The sequence below is a fragment of the Callospermophilus lateralis genome, chromosome 3 (assembly GCF_048772815.1).
Source record: "Callospermophilus lateralis isolate mCalLat2 chromosome 3, mCalLat2.hap1, whole genome shotgun sequence".
NCBI classification, from domain to species: domain Eukaryota; kingdom Metazoa; phylum Chordata; class Mammalia; order Rodentia; family Sciuridae; genus Callospermophilus; species Callospermophilus lateralis.
In genome coordinates, this window is record NC_135307.1 from 100,287,822 (window position 1) to 100,302,258 (window position 14,437).

Below are 14,437 nucleotides of genomic sequence, written 5' to 3' on the forward strand. Positions count from 1 at the left end.
GGGCTAAAAAGGCATCAAACATGCAGACTTTCAAAGGATTTAGAAAAATGTACATGCATACACACACACAGAAACAGAGATTAAAATGTTGACTATTAAAGAATCTAGGCAATGAATGTGTAAAAAACTTTTGGTACTATTTTTGTACCCTTTCTCTAGACCTGAAATTATTTCAAAATAATAGCTAAAACCTTTTAGTCTCCTCAGAAAATCCCAAAGGATCAAGTCTGATTACACATATTAATGGTCCTTTAAAAACATCAGTCTTGGCTTTTCCTCCTTAAACTGACTCCCTCATCTTGCCCTGTTATCTTGAGGTTAGAATGGATAGTGAGACTACAGAAACCAGTGCCTGCTTGTGCTACCTGGGAAAACTCTCAAGATGTTCCTTTCAGTGAGACAATAATGGACACCCTGGTGGAGGGTACTGACATCTTTGAAAAGTTTAATGGTGTTGTCCTTCATAGATTAGAATTGACAGATGTAGTAGCAATGGGGCTCCCTAGTACCAATTATAAATAAAAGAATTCCATAATGGCAAAAGACAGATATCATAGTGGGACATGTATAATAGGAAGCAAGTGTAGGATATAATCCAGGTGTCTTGACCCACTGATGGCTAAGAGATCATGATGTTCTCAAGGGAAAGTTAGAAAGGGAGGTGGGGTGGTGTATTTTGTTGCTGGCAAGTGATGCATGGCTTATATTTAAAAGTGAACAGAATACTGATGTTAGTCTTTACAATGAAAATCATGGTCCCTCAACAGTTTCCTGACATAAACCACTCCACAGCTTCAGAACCCAGTGATTAAACAAAATATATCCACTTGAGAAAATTCTTTTCAATGCCATAAGAAAACACAGTGAACAACTCTCTACTTCTACCCCAGGAAATCCAAAGCCATTAACTAGAATGTGCACTGATTTTTTTTTTTTTTTTTTTTTTTTTGGTACCAGGGATTGAACCCAGGGGTGCTTAACCCCTAAGCCACATCCCTAGCCCTCTTTGTATTTTATTTAGAAACAGGGTCTAACTGAGTTGCTTAGGTCCTCACAAAATTGCTGAGGCTGGCTTTGAACTTGCCATCTTCTTGTGTCAGCCTCCTGAGCTCCATGGTGGCATTTTCATACAGGTGAAAATGCCACCATGCCCCACAAGAGAAGAAAACTTAAGGTTTTGATAACCTGCGGATATAGTATCTAAGCTACAAGCTGACACTGTACAAGAAGAATGAATGATCCTCTAGTTAAGAGTGGGAACTCATGGAAATCAAAGGATGACTGCAGGTTTTGCCCATCTTTTCTATATAGTTGTGGATTTTTTTTCTATATACTTGTGGATTTTTATGTGGTGCTGAGAATTGAACCCAGTGCCTCACACACTCTAGGCAAGCGCTCTACCACTGACCCACAAAACCCAACCCCCAATTTAATCTTACAGGACCACTCTACAGGTTGCTGCTATAATGTGGATACCAGTACATTATCCTACTCAGTCCTTAAGTAGGATATAAATTCTGTAGTTCACAGAGAACTCACATTGATCTTTATGATAGAAAGGGCCAACTGTAAACCTGAGTCTGCTTTACCTTGATAAGACAGTAAATCAGAACCAATTCGTGCAAAGAATTGCAGATATCAATGCCACATTCAAAGACCTGAAGGAAATAGTAGTGAGTTTCTGTAACCCAATTCAATATACCTCTCTGGGCCTTGCAACTACTAGATGGAAAAAGTTCTGGAGATGGATGATGGTAACAATTATACAATATGAATGTACATAATGACAGTGATCGTGCCCTTAAAATAGCAAATTTTATGTATATTACACCACAATTTTAAAAAACTGATGAGATTTTATGCTACTGTTACAGTAGGAACCAGTGGAGTACTTCAATTGTAACTACTATTTTGGATGCAGTATCTTTTTAAATTATAGCTTCATAATTTATACACAATAAAATTCCCTTTAAAACTATTCCACTCGGTGGTTTTTAAAGTCATACACTAGTCACCACTATCTAGCTCCAGAACATTTCGTCAACCTAAAAACAAAACACTATACCCACTAACAGTCCCTCTACCCCTTTCAGTCAGTCCCTGGCAGCCAACTAATCTGCTTTATTTCTCTATACCTTTTACCTGTTATGGACATATCATATAAATGAAATCATACCAAGGCACAAGGTGGCCCCTTGTGCCTGGTTTTTTCCATAATGTACTGGTATTCACACTATAACACATACTTCATTCACTTTTATGGCTAATATTCCATTGTAGAGCTATATTATATTTACTTATCCATTCATCACTTGATGGCAATTTTGGTTGTTCCCAGTTTTTGGCTTTTATGAATGTTGCTGCTACAAACATTCATGTACAGCTTTAGTATAAACTTGTTTTCAACTCTATCTGGTATATATCTAGGAGGAGAATTGTTGGACCATGTGGTAATTAAGTTTAACCACTTGAAACACTGCCAAACTTTTGCAAAGTAGCTGTACCATTTTATATTTCCACTGCAATACATGGTGATTCCACTTGCTCCACATCATTGTCTTTTTTATTGTAATCATTCTAGTGAATATAAAGGGGTATCTCATTATAGTTTGTTTTGTGGTTTTCTTTTCTTTTTTTGGTTCTGGGGACAGAACCCAGGGCTTTGTGCAAACTAAGCAATGTACTGCTGAGGAATACTGTAGTCCTCACTGTGGTTTTGATTTGAATAGACCCATCTTTACCAAAAAAAGAAAAACCCAAAACCTCAGCCTCTAGCACTTGGTATGTGACTTCTAAACTGACCAAGGAATATGTCTCAGAAGCATCAAAGGCTGGGGATACAGCTCAGTTGGTAGAGTGCTTGCCTTGCATGCACAAAGACCTGGGTTCAATCCCCAGCACCATTAAAAAAGAAGGACCAAAAGCAGTTCAATTTAACCTAATGTGTTAGGATTATTATTCCTTGGATACAATAGGCTTACATATTTCTATTTATTGTCATGTGACTTGACAATGCATCCTGAAGGAATAATCCATGTCCTTGCCTTTTCACTTTGAGACTGACCATGTGACATGCTCCAAATCAACAAAATTATGAAAAGATATGACATTTGCCACAACTGGCAAAAGCCTACCATCATATGCTTCCTCTCAGTCTTTCTCTCCTTTACTAGCATAGCTCAGACAGGGGCTGTTCCTTAAGCATGGGTCCCACAATGAGAAGACATACAGAACAGAATCCCAGTCTGCCTGTAGCCAGGCAAAGCCAACCCTGACACATAACAGATATAAGACATTTTAATCAAAGCTATTTTTAAGTTCATGGAAGAAAACATCTCAAGAGTTCACACTAAACTATTAGAGGCATTGATTAGATCGATTTATATATTGCCCTGAAGACATTCATTTTTGTTTAAAAGGAAGTTACTAATTTATCCTGATAAAGATTTTAAATGGCAAATAAAACATTAAATCATAGTGCTAGTTTTAAAAATATCATTATCCATTATTTATTTGTGTTTAAAAACTACCTAAGTTTTTCCTAGGTTATTTACAGTCAGTGTATAATTTCAGCAAAACTTTAATCAGTTGTTATAATTCAACTCCAGGTAGTATTAACTTTTCTTCTCCTCTGATACTTGTGCCAATTTCGCCTTTTCTTTTAATTCCTTCTGCTCTCTGGAATATTGTTCAAATATTGGTTGATAAATATATATTCCTCCAGCAAGTCCAAGGACTCCAGCAAAAAGCAGTTGTGGAAGAGTCAATCTCCCAAACATTGTTGCAACAAACACAGAATAAAACAAAGGTGGTTCTGAAAAGTTATATTCCACATTCAGAAAATCTCTTCATATCTCTGTACAAAGAAAAGAGGAAACAGAGCAATGACTTAGTATAATCACTTTAAGATTTCATATCACTACTTTGCTTGAGAGTGAACAACATTTTTTGTACTATTGAAGCATCACTTTAACTATGGGAAATAAGGTAAGGAGATGATGTAAGACAAAGCTAAATCCTCTTTTATTACAGTATGTTCTCCATGGTTTTAAATGGATAACTTAATATGGGAAAAAGATGGCAGGGAATGACACACTCTTTATGCTTTTAATTCATACCACAAAACAAACTAAAACAAAACAAAACAGTTGGAAAAAGCTGTGATTGCCTCTGAGAAATGTGAACTGGAAGCAAGAGTAAGGTAGGCAAAGAATTATTACTTTCCATTAGTCCTTTTTGGATTATTCATGTTTTTTAGTAGTATGTATCATAAGAACAATTGTTTAATGGGCTAAACGATTTAATGAGTTCCACCTATAGTGGCGGATGCCTGATATCCCAGCAACTCTGGGGCTGAGGCAGAAGGACTGCTAGTTGCAGACCAACATGGGCAACTTAACAAGAACTTAAGTAACTTAATGAAACCCTGTCTCAAAATAAAAAATTAAAAAGGGGGTGGAGATGTGACTCAGTGGCAAAAAGCATCGTTGGGTTCAATACCCAGCAAAAAAAAATATGTTTCTTTTTTTGTTTTAGTAAGCACAGAAGATATCAAATATAAATTATTTGCCATCTATAATTTATATTTTAAGAAAAATATAATGAAATGTGCTGTTATATTTTTAACAACTGAAAGACTCTAAGGCTTTCCAGAAAATAATATTCCTTGCTAACATATTCCTTTCTAGAACAAGGAAAGCACAGTGAAGAATTTGTTTACTCGATTTTAACATGGCCTCCTACACCAGCACCTGAGGTCACAAATATCAGACTATAAACTAACTAGCCTGACCTTAATATGCCTGGAACGTAATTTAAACTAACTTGGGCAAGAAAAGCCTGTTTTCTCCTATCTCCTACATTTGAGTCAATAAGTGACAAATTTCATCAATCATGCTTGGTTCAATGGTTACGGGTTAAATCAACACCCTCCCTCCCCGATCCTTTCAGCCTGTTGCTACATAGGTGCAATATGCTACCCTGACTACCCCGTTCAACAGGGAATTTCTGTAAGACCACCGAAGCAGTGCAATGTTACACACTTAGGTTCATGACTATCATTACCAGTACCGCCAGCACTCGGCACGTCCGACCGTCCGGTGGCCGCTCCGCGACGCTTCCCCCGCGCCTTCGCCTGTCTCCGCGAGGTGAGATAGGTCTCCTTCCGGCAGCGCTTCCGGGAGTCGGAGCAGAGACAAAACCAAAGACAGGCAGCTATTCCCGTCCTCCGCGGCTAGGCAGCGCCGAAGAGAAAACGGGGAAGCCCTCTGCAGAACGCCCGCACTCTGCCCCGGGGACTGCCTGGCGCGTTGGCTTCAAGACTGGCCCTTGCCCGGATACCTCCGCGTCTGCAAGCGACGGCTGCTCGCAAAGACCAAACTTAGTGCAGCAGCAGCAGCGCGCTTTTCTCCAGCTTCCTTCCGTCCTTGGAAGGAGGCGGCTGGGGAACCTCTGCTGGCCTCCAAGCAGGTGGAAATGGAGCCGGAAGGTGGCGGCCACAGCCTTGCTTTCCGCGCTCTCCAAAACCGCTCCCACGAGAAAACAAAGCTGCGAAAGAGAAAGTCTACCTTGTACGTCAGCGCCCAGGACCAGAGCCGGAGCCGCGGAGGTGAGTGAGGGGACTGTATGGAGAGCTACAGTCCGATTCAAAGGAAGCGCCCTACTACTTTTCACTGTCAGCCAGTTACCAGTTTCGCTTTGTGCTGCCAGATATTAAAATAGACTTGAATACTGGAAATGCAGGTTTTAACTTAAATCTGATTTTTAAATGTTGGTAACTAAATTCATATTAAAAAAAAAAAAACTGGCATATAATCTGCCCATTTGTGGTTAAGAGCAGATTTGCGCAACAGCCGGCCGACCTGAATTTGAATGTTTAGCCTTCTATAACTTTGTACTCTGGACAAGGCAATGTAATTCCTGAGCCTTGGTTTCCTCGTATGTAAAATGGAGCTAATAATATCTATCCCATAGCGTTGTTTTGAGGGTTAAAGGACATACATGTAAAGGAATTATCCCATTAACTGGCATACATTATCAAAAAGAGATTTTAAAATACAGAGGAGCTGGGTTGGTGGTGCATGCCTGTAATCCCAGAGACTCCCAAGGCTGTCCCAAGGCTGAGATTGCAAATGCGAGGCCAGCCTCAGGAATTTAGTGAGACCGTGGTTCAAAATAAAAAGGGCTGGAGGTGTAGTTCAATGGTAAAGCGCTTCTGGCTGCTACTACTATTACTGCTCTTACTGATGATGATGAAGATATTCCACTGTTGACAGAGTTGTATTCTAATTAGTAATTTGTTTACTGGATTCTTTCATTAGGCCCACATGTAGTATAACCTAATTAGCTTGAGGACTTAGTCAACCCAGTCTTTTTTCCAGTATTTATCTCAATATTCTCTATACAGTAAGTTGCAAGACAAGTTGGTTTAAATGAAAGGAGTGGCCATCACCCAGTTGTGAGGCTCTGGCCCTAGAGTACCTTTCAGCCCTGGTCAACTTTGAGAGTTCACCACTGTGCTTTAACAAAGGTTAAGCTAGGGGCCAAACAGAAGGGCAGATTTTAAGTTCTGCAAGTGGAATGCCTGTCTTTTTTGCCACAATTGCTTATTGTTTTGTTTTTCAGATCTTCTTGGAGAAAACATTTATCTGGTTTTGTTTACCATTGCTTTACGAATATTTAATTGTTTTTTGGTCCAGACAAGTTTTGTTCCAGATGAATATTGGCAGTCTCTTGAAGTTGCACATCACATGGTTTTCAAATATCCTTTCTAGTTTCTTTTCCAGACAATGAATGTGTATTTATCTTAGGAATGAGTCCTCTTTTGATACACATTTTCTCACAATTTCAACTCATCAAAGTATGCCATTGCTGAATACCAATATTTCTTCTGTATCTTTCTTTGATGTTAATATACTTGACTCATCCTTTAGTGTGTATAGTCCCACAATGCTTGTACTTGGCAGATTCAGATAAAGTAAAAAACACATTTCTGTCTTGAAGCAGTCAAAGCATTTAGTTGGCCAACTGAAGTTTTAATTCTGATAGCCAATATAAAATACTGGGTTTTAAAATTTCATTGTTGGTCTGGGGATATAGCTCAGTTGGTAGAGTGCTTGCCTTGCATGCACAAGGCCCTGGGTTCAATCCCCAACACACACACACACACACACACACACACACACACACACACCACAAATAAATAAATAAAATTCCAATGTTAAAGAGTAAAATATTGTTTTATATATGAAAGTGTAAATAGATTATTTCAATACTATTTGATATTTAATCCTTAATATTACTAATTATGGTTATATGACCTGGGAATGGACAGAAAGATTGAGGGGTTATACTTACCCTTTAATCTTTGCAAGCATTTACAAGATTCTGCATCTTTTGGGGAAAGATAGTGTTCGGCTGCTGGTAAGTTTAAATAGAAGTAATCAAAAATGTTATTAAAAACATGTATTCTATCATTTTTCTAGAGTTAATTGGTATTAACTAAGTTATATTATTGGTACCACGATTGTTTTTAAAGGTCTGCTGTTGCTAAAGTCCAGCCTCATCTGGAATGCCCAAGATGCCAAAGACATACAAAACTGGGTAGGGGCAGTGGCACATGCCTATAATCCAGTAATTCAGGAGGCTGAGGCAGAAGAATCACAAGTTCCAGGCCAACTTCAGCAGTTTGGCAAGACTCTCAGCAACTCAGGGAGACACTGTCTTAAAATAAAATATAAAAAAGGCTGGGGCCAGGTGCAGTGGTGCAAGCCTGTGGGAAGCCATGTGGGAAGCTAAGCCAGGAGAATTATAAATTTGAGGCCAGTCTCAGCAGTTTAGTGAGGCCCTAAGCAATTTAGCCAGACCTTTTCTCCAAAATAAAAAGGGGCTGAGGATGCAACTGAGTGAAAGCACCTCTGGGTTCAATCTCCAGTAACACCATCACCCTCAAAAGAACACAAGACTAAGCATATCCTGCTATGAGGAATTCTATTAATATATGCAGATTTTCAAAATAACTTTTATATACACATAATTTGAATTTTAGAAGTATACTTCCTTCATAAAAGAGTCACTTGAGGCCTGGGGTTGTAGCTCAGTAGTAGAGCGCTCACCTGGCATATGTGAGACACCGGGTTCGATTCACAGCACCGCATATATATAATAAAATAAATGGTCCATTAACATCCAAAAAATTTTTAAAAGAATCACTTGAGATTGGTGTTTTTTTTTAACTTGTAAATGGAAAACCATGTTATGTGAGCTTATGAAGACAAAACACACATAAACCCAATCAGTATTTAGTGTTGAAATTCAAATTTAGAAAAAATTAATATGACAGAAATTTAATGATATACATAATCATTGTGCAGTGTAGTAACTGGCCATCAATAGTAAATAGGATTGTAATTCCTAGATGTTGAATTTTACTAGGTCAGTTTCCAAGAAAGGTTACCAATAGTACAAATTTTTCTGTAGCCTCACATTCTAGATATTTTAAGCTGTCATCAGGTTGAACTAGAAGTTTAGGCCTTCTGTATTTTTCAGTTACAGAGAGCTAGTGGCTCAGTATTCCAAATCTTGGGGTGTTTTTTTTTAATACTTTTATTTTATTTATTTATATGTGGTGCTGAGGATTGAACCCAGGGCCTTAAACATGGAAGGTGAGCACTCTACCGCTGAGCCATAACCCCAGCCCCTCTTGGGGTATTTTTTTGGAGCCTAGAAAGACACTGAAGTTCTAGGGGGTATTTTTTTTTCTTAATAATTTTTTTTAGTTGTAGATAGATACAATACTTTTATTTTTATGTGGTACTGAGGATCGATCCTAGAGCCTTACATGTGCTAAGCAAGCGCTCTGCCACTGAGCTACAACCCCAGCCCTAGCGGGTATTGTTTTAAAGCAGGGTTGTACCTTCTCCTTTGAACTGATAAATATCAGTTCATTCTCCATTACTGAGAAATGAGGACCAGAACATGAAAACGATAATGTGACAATCCTGGGGAAAGAGAATTTAAGAGCAATAGCAGAGTTTCTCCCATTAACATAAGTAGACTGTAGAAGCTATGAACTGAGAAAAGTGTCAGACATGCTAATGCTAAAATGTAATTTAATTGTAATACATTTACTCTTTCTTTTTCTGCTTTTTGGGTTGTTTTTGTTTTGTTTTGTGGTGCTGGATAGAACCCAGGGCCTCATGAATGCTAGGCAGGCACACTATCTCTAGCCACAGCCCAGTACTTTAGTTTTTTTTATTTTACTCATAAATTATTCTTTAATGTCATCTGAATAGTGTGATCATAGAATACTTTTGGGGTTTGTTTTGTTTGGGGGAAGGGTTGGTACCAGGGACTGAACCCAGGGGCGCTTTATCACTGAACCACATCTACAGCCCTTTTTTATTTTGAGATAGGGTCTTGCTAAGTTGCTTACGGCTGTGCTAAATTGCTGAGGCTGGTCTCAAACTTGCAATCCTCCTGCCTTAGCTTCCCAACCACTGAGATTACAGACACGTGCCACAACATCCAGCTTTTTTTCACCCCCAGTAATCTGTCGTCTTATTTTCTATATTGTAGGATGGGAAAACAGTGAGAGCACAGGCTTTGGTATCAGGCACACCTGGGTTTGAATTCTGGGTTTCCTTGCTATTATATTATTTATTTATTATATGCTAATAGAAATAAATATACTTCTAAAATAAATCTTAACACAATAAAATGGTTTACTAGTTATTTAAATTAAAATTAGTAGTGTTTTAAGGTATATTTATCTCACATATTTCTTATGTATATGAAACGTATAAAATATATATATGAAACGTGTGAAAACAGAAAATGAAAATGATAAAACTACCTTTTGTATGTCCATGAGAAATTAATGTAATTTTTGTAGAAAACATGTATTTTTACAAAAAACAGAATAATATATTATCTATTTTTGTACTAAAAATGGCTTCAAGTGATAGTTGGATCAGCTTGTTGATTTTATGCTAATTCAGTATGAGCTAAGAGATGTGTTTAATAACTTCTTCTTTTTAACTTAATGAAGATATGGACTCCCAGACTTGCCCAAGCACTTCTGTCTGCTCTAGCAGATGTGAGGCTTTACTCATTAATGAAGCAACTAGAAAATCAGGAAATGGCTAGATGGGTGGTAAGTCCTTAAATACTTTACAAACTGTATACGGGTTATTTCATTAATGTGGGCATAAAGCGTATGGAAAGAACTAATGACTCCCCAAATAGCTTCAAAAGATAATTCATAGCACTTTTTAGAAGTACTTCCATAATTAATAACAGTAAAATGAAGTGACACATGAATCTTTCTCCTTGAGTCATGATTAGTGGAAACCATACCTTATGAGACACTAAACTGTAGGAGACCTTTGGAACCCCTTAACTCCTCAAAACTGTCAAGAATTCTTGCTTCACTGTATATAGAATTCAATAGGAAGGGGCTGGAAATATGGTTTGTGGTGTAGCATTTGCCTAGCATGTAGGATGGCCTGGGTTCAATCCCCAGCACTGCCAAAAAATAAAAAGATAAACTTAAAGAAAAAGAAAAAAAGAATTCAGTAAGAATCACTGCCTATCTCAGAAAGAAGTGCTGCTGTATACAACCTTGGTTCATTATTCCTTCAGCTACCTGAGGCTGAACCTGAGAAATGCCTTTGCACTAAAACACTATTTCACCCTCAGATGGAATGTTTGAAATAAATGGACTCCTAGAAGGGAGAAAGTATGGTATAGAAGACTACCTTCTGTCATTTGACTTATTTCAAGTTCGGGAGATAAATTCCTGACATCTCACATTCAAATCATGAATGAGTTTTCCCGTTTAAACCACATCCTGAAGAGTGACTGGATTCTACAGTAATATTTTTGCTTCACTTTGCTCTTTCTAAAATTAAATAAATTGAAATGAGACAGCTTAGGAATCCTAATACCTTTTAAATATTGTTTGTATTGGAAAATACATGCCAAATTATAACTATTTACTAACACATTTCTGGAATATAACTTATTAGTAAACTGGAGAAAGGACATATTTCTGCAAGCATTGTATTCTTTTGCATTAAAAAAAAGCAGGTTATATTAGCAAGTAAGTCCTTGTTAATAGAGTCAAATATGAAGTCAGTGTTTTTATTTTGTGCTTATATTTTATATATATATTACTAAAGACTCAATAGGCAAAGTTCATGATACCTGTGAAACCCTTCCTGCAAAGTAGCAAAACTATTATTAGATTCTTCTAGTTAGGAAGAACCTTTAACTTCATGAAAATTGGAATTTTTTAAAAAAGTATATTTGAAGAGATGGGAAGCTAGTACTTCATGTTTAAAACTCTTGCCACAACTAACAATTTACTTTTAAGATATCTGTTTTATAGACTTATTGGTGCTTGTTTGCATGTTTCTCCAAAACCTGGTTTATTAATTTAGCCAGTTTTCAAATTAAAATTTAATAATGCATCCTGACATTTTTTGCTCCCTTATTTTGTCTGAATTTTTTCATTAAGAAATTGGGTTGGCAAAGTTTGGAGGCTGGGGATGTGACTCAAGCGGTAGCGTGCTCGCCTGGCATGCGTGTGGCCCAGGTTCCATCAAAGATGTTGTGTCTGCCAAAAAATAAATATTAAAACTCTCTCTCTTTAAAAAAAAATTTATAAAAAAAAAAGAAATTGGGCAACAGGGCTGTACGCGGTAGTGCATGCCTGTAATCCCAGCAGCTGGGAGGCTGAGACAGGAGGATCTTGAATTCAAAGCTAGCCTGAGCAATGGCGAAGCCCTAAGCAACTCGACCCTGTCTCTAAATAAAATACAAAATAGGTGGGGATGCGGCTCAGTGGGCAAGTGCCCCTCAGTTCAATCCCCAGATGTAGCTCAGTGGTAGAGTTCTTGCCTAGCAAGTGCAAGGTGCTGGATTTAATCCCCAGTACTACCAAAAAAGAAAGAGAGAAAGAGAGGAAGAAATAAAGAAAGAGAGAAAGAGAGAGAGGAAGAAAGGAAAGGAAGAGAAGGGGAAGGGGAAAGGGAAAGAAAGAGAAAAAGAAATTGGGCAAAAGCCCTAAGCAATTACTGAGACCCTGTCTCAAAATAAAAAGGGCTTGGGAGTAGTTAAGCACCCCTGGGTTCAATCCCTAGTAGAAAGGAAGGAAAGGAAGGCGAGAGGGAGGGAGGGGGGAAGGAGAGAGGGAGGGAGGGGGGAAGGAGAGAGAGAGAAAAGAAAGAGGGAAGGAATGAATTGGGCAACATTCCAAACACTCAAAATACTGTGTTAATACTGTAAGACAATTTGAGGAATACTGACTGGGAGAATCTAGTTCTGGATTTCAGTCTATCTCTATAAATTGTACTATAAAAGAATTTGTGCTTTATATCTTTCATTAGTGGGAATTGGGAATTAAATCAAATGTGATGCCATAAAAATGCATCTGAAAGTATGAATTCATTGATAAATACAGATATGATATTATGGTAGACCTATGTTTGTTTTAAGTTCTTAAAAACAATGTTTGAGCAGGCCTATTTACTTTTAAAATCCTTTCTCTTTTAATTTAATGTGGTTTTTATAATATTTAGACTTGCTATTTCCCATAGAAGAAGATAGTACTAAATTTTTCCGTTTCTTATTTCATACATATTTCTTATATAATTTTTCTTAGTTTTTTTGCCAGTTGTGCTCTTGGTTCACATGGTATTGCTGTACCAGAACCCTTACAAACACCATGGAAACTGATCTTACTATAATTGCTCTTTTCTACTATCCTTTGGAAGGTTCAAAGTCTATAAACAGGTGAGATATATTACTGCTAATAATTATATACAAATATCTAAGACATGCTTTTAAAAATATTAAATATCAATACATTGTAATATCCACTAGACCCCCTAATGTTTTCCCATTAAGTCAGAGTTATGAGAACCACAGATTTTCAGTGGGTACAGCATATCAGGAAATAGATAATATATTCAATCTGGATAGTTAAAGACTTTAATAAAATAACTATTTACAAAGATATAAATAATATTTAGAAAAGCCAATAAAAAATACCACACTACCCCAGGGCTAGTCACAACAGGAATTCTTTTATCTCCAGGCTCTAAGGAGCTAGGAGAAGAAACAGTTACTGGGATTCACACAGAGCTGTAACTATTAAGAGAAAGCTTCAACAGGAGACAGGCACAGCCAGCCTTTAGCAGCAGCAAGGAGACCACCAAGAAAATAAATAATCCTGACTCATTCCCCTCCCATCTTTCAGTTAGCTCAAACCAATCAGAAGCCAGAAGACAAGGCAGACCATTGATGTTATACCATGCAGGTCAGCCTCACCACACACAGCAGGTAAAGTGTGGAGAACACATCTGGAAGGGCAATTAGAAAACACTGTGACCCAATTTGGTTTCATAGGAACCAGAGAAGTAAATACCAAGCAAAGAAAAAAACATGAGCTAAAGCATAGAGTTATAAAAAGGTTTCAGTGAACTGAAAGCAGGTTGTGTAGAGTAGCTAGAGTATAGTAGGATGCATGAAAGAAGAGAATAAGGATGAGGCTAGAATGGGACTCTGCCTCTCTTCAGAATTTGGATTTTATTTTATAGGTATTAGAGAACCACTGCAGGTTTTTGAGAAGAATGACATTATCAAATCTGATTTCAAAAGAATTCTCTTATAGTAGCAATATTTAGGATACACTGAAAGGGAGAAATCCAGAATTGGGGAATCTAGTTAAAACTGAGTATCCACTCTTCCCACATAAAAAGTGGGAAGAGGGGGAATGGGAAGGAAACAAAGATGGACGTGTAGAATGAGAAGTTGCTATCTAAGATGACTCCAAAATTTTAAGGTGTAAAAACTTAAGTAATACCAGCACTAAATAGGGATGATGGCACACGCCCATGCCCATCCCAGCTGTTCAGGAGTCTGAGGCAGGAAGAATGTAAATTCAAGGCCAACTTTGGCAACTTAGCAAGACCTTGTCTCAAAATTATTTTTTAAAAAAAGGGCTGAGGAAGTAGCTCAATAGTAGAGCTCATGCACTGGGTTCTGTTCCCAGTACACCCTCCCCTCATCCAACACATAGCGTACAATGAACAGGTTTGGGGTATTGTGGGTATTTTGCCAAACACTTTGATTTTCAGTAGCAGTATGTGATCTATGGTAGAAATGTTCAGAAAGTAAAATGTTTTCTAGCGTACAATGAACAGGTTTGGGGTATTGTGGGTATTTTGCCAAACACTTTGATTTTCAGTAGCAGTATGTGATCTATGGTAGAAATGTTCAGAAAGTAAAATGTTTTCTAAGTCTGAAAACCTAGAGTGAGGTCAAGACAAGAATTATATATACATTTGGGAATCCTCTATGTAGTTTCACTATCCAGAAAGTTACATTTAATCAATCTGCCTATCAAACCAAGCCACAAGTATGATTTATTTCA

At 37.6% G+C, this 14,437-nt stretch overlaps 2 protein-coding genes across 5 annotated transcripts in view; one reads left to right on the forward strand and one right to left on the reverse strand.

The window, feature by feature from the left end:
• Positions 1-3,481: 3,481 nt before the first annotated feature.
• On the reverse strand, positions 3,482-5,487 carry Pigbos1 (PIGB opposite strand 1). Of its 2 annotated transcripts, none has more exons than XM_076850830.2 (2): positions 5,071-5,487; positions 3,482-3,856 (listed from the first exon to the last, which is right to left on the reverse strand). In XM_076850830.2, exon 2 carries the CDS (start codon positions 3,777-3,779, stop codon positions 3,615-3,617), a length of 165 nt encoding a protein of 54 aa, XP_076706945.1. In that variant the 5' UTR covers positions 3,780-3,856; positions 5,071-5,487; the 3' UTR covers positions 3,482-3,614. The 2 variants fall into 2 exon arrangements, with proteins under 2 accessions (XP_076706945.1, XP_076706944.1); XM_076850829.2 differs by having other exon boundaries at positions 5,065-5,406.
• Pigb (phosphatidylinositol glycan anchor biosynthesis class B) overlaps positions 5,400-14,437 on the forward strand; it is a 28,521-nt gene continuing 19,483 nt past the window's right edge. For 2 of the 3 annotated variants that reach the window (XM_076850826.1, XM_076850827.1), the window contains exons 1-5: positions 5,401-5,608; positions 6,625-6,758; positions 7,303-7,422; positions 10,049-10,153; positions 12,665-12,795. In XM_076850826.1, coding sequence (XP_076706941.1) covers positions 5,476-5,608; positions 6,625-6,758; positions 7,303-7,422; positions 10,049-10,153; positions 12,665-12,795 — 623 coding nt within the window. In that variant the 5' untranslated portion in view covers positions 5,401-5,475. Of the gene's footprint in view, positions 5,609-6,624; positions 6,759-7,302; positions 7,423-10,048; positions 10,154-12,664; positions 12,796-14,437 lie in introns of all 3 variants that reach the window. The other variant, XM_076850828.1, reaches the window with a different exon arrangement.

What these genes read in the sequence shown, in the direction of transcription:
- Pigbos1 (XM_076850830.2), bottom strand. Translation starts at nt 3,779, where the DNA reads ATGTTTGGGAGATTGACTCTTCCACAACTGCTTTTTGCTGGAGTCCTT.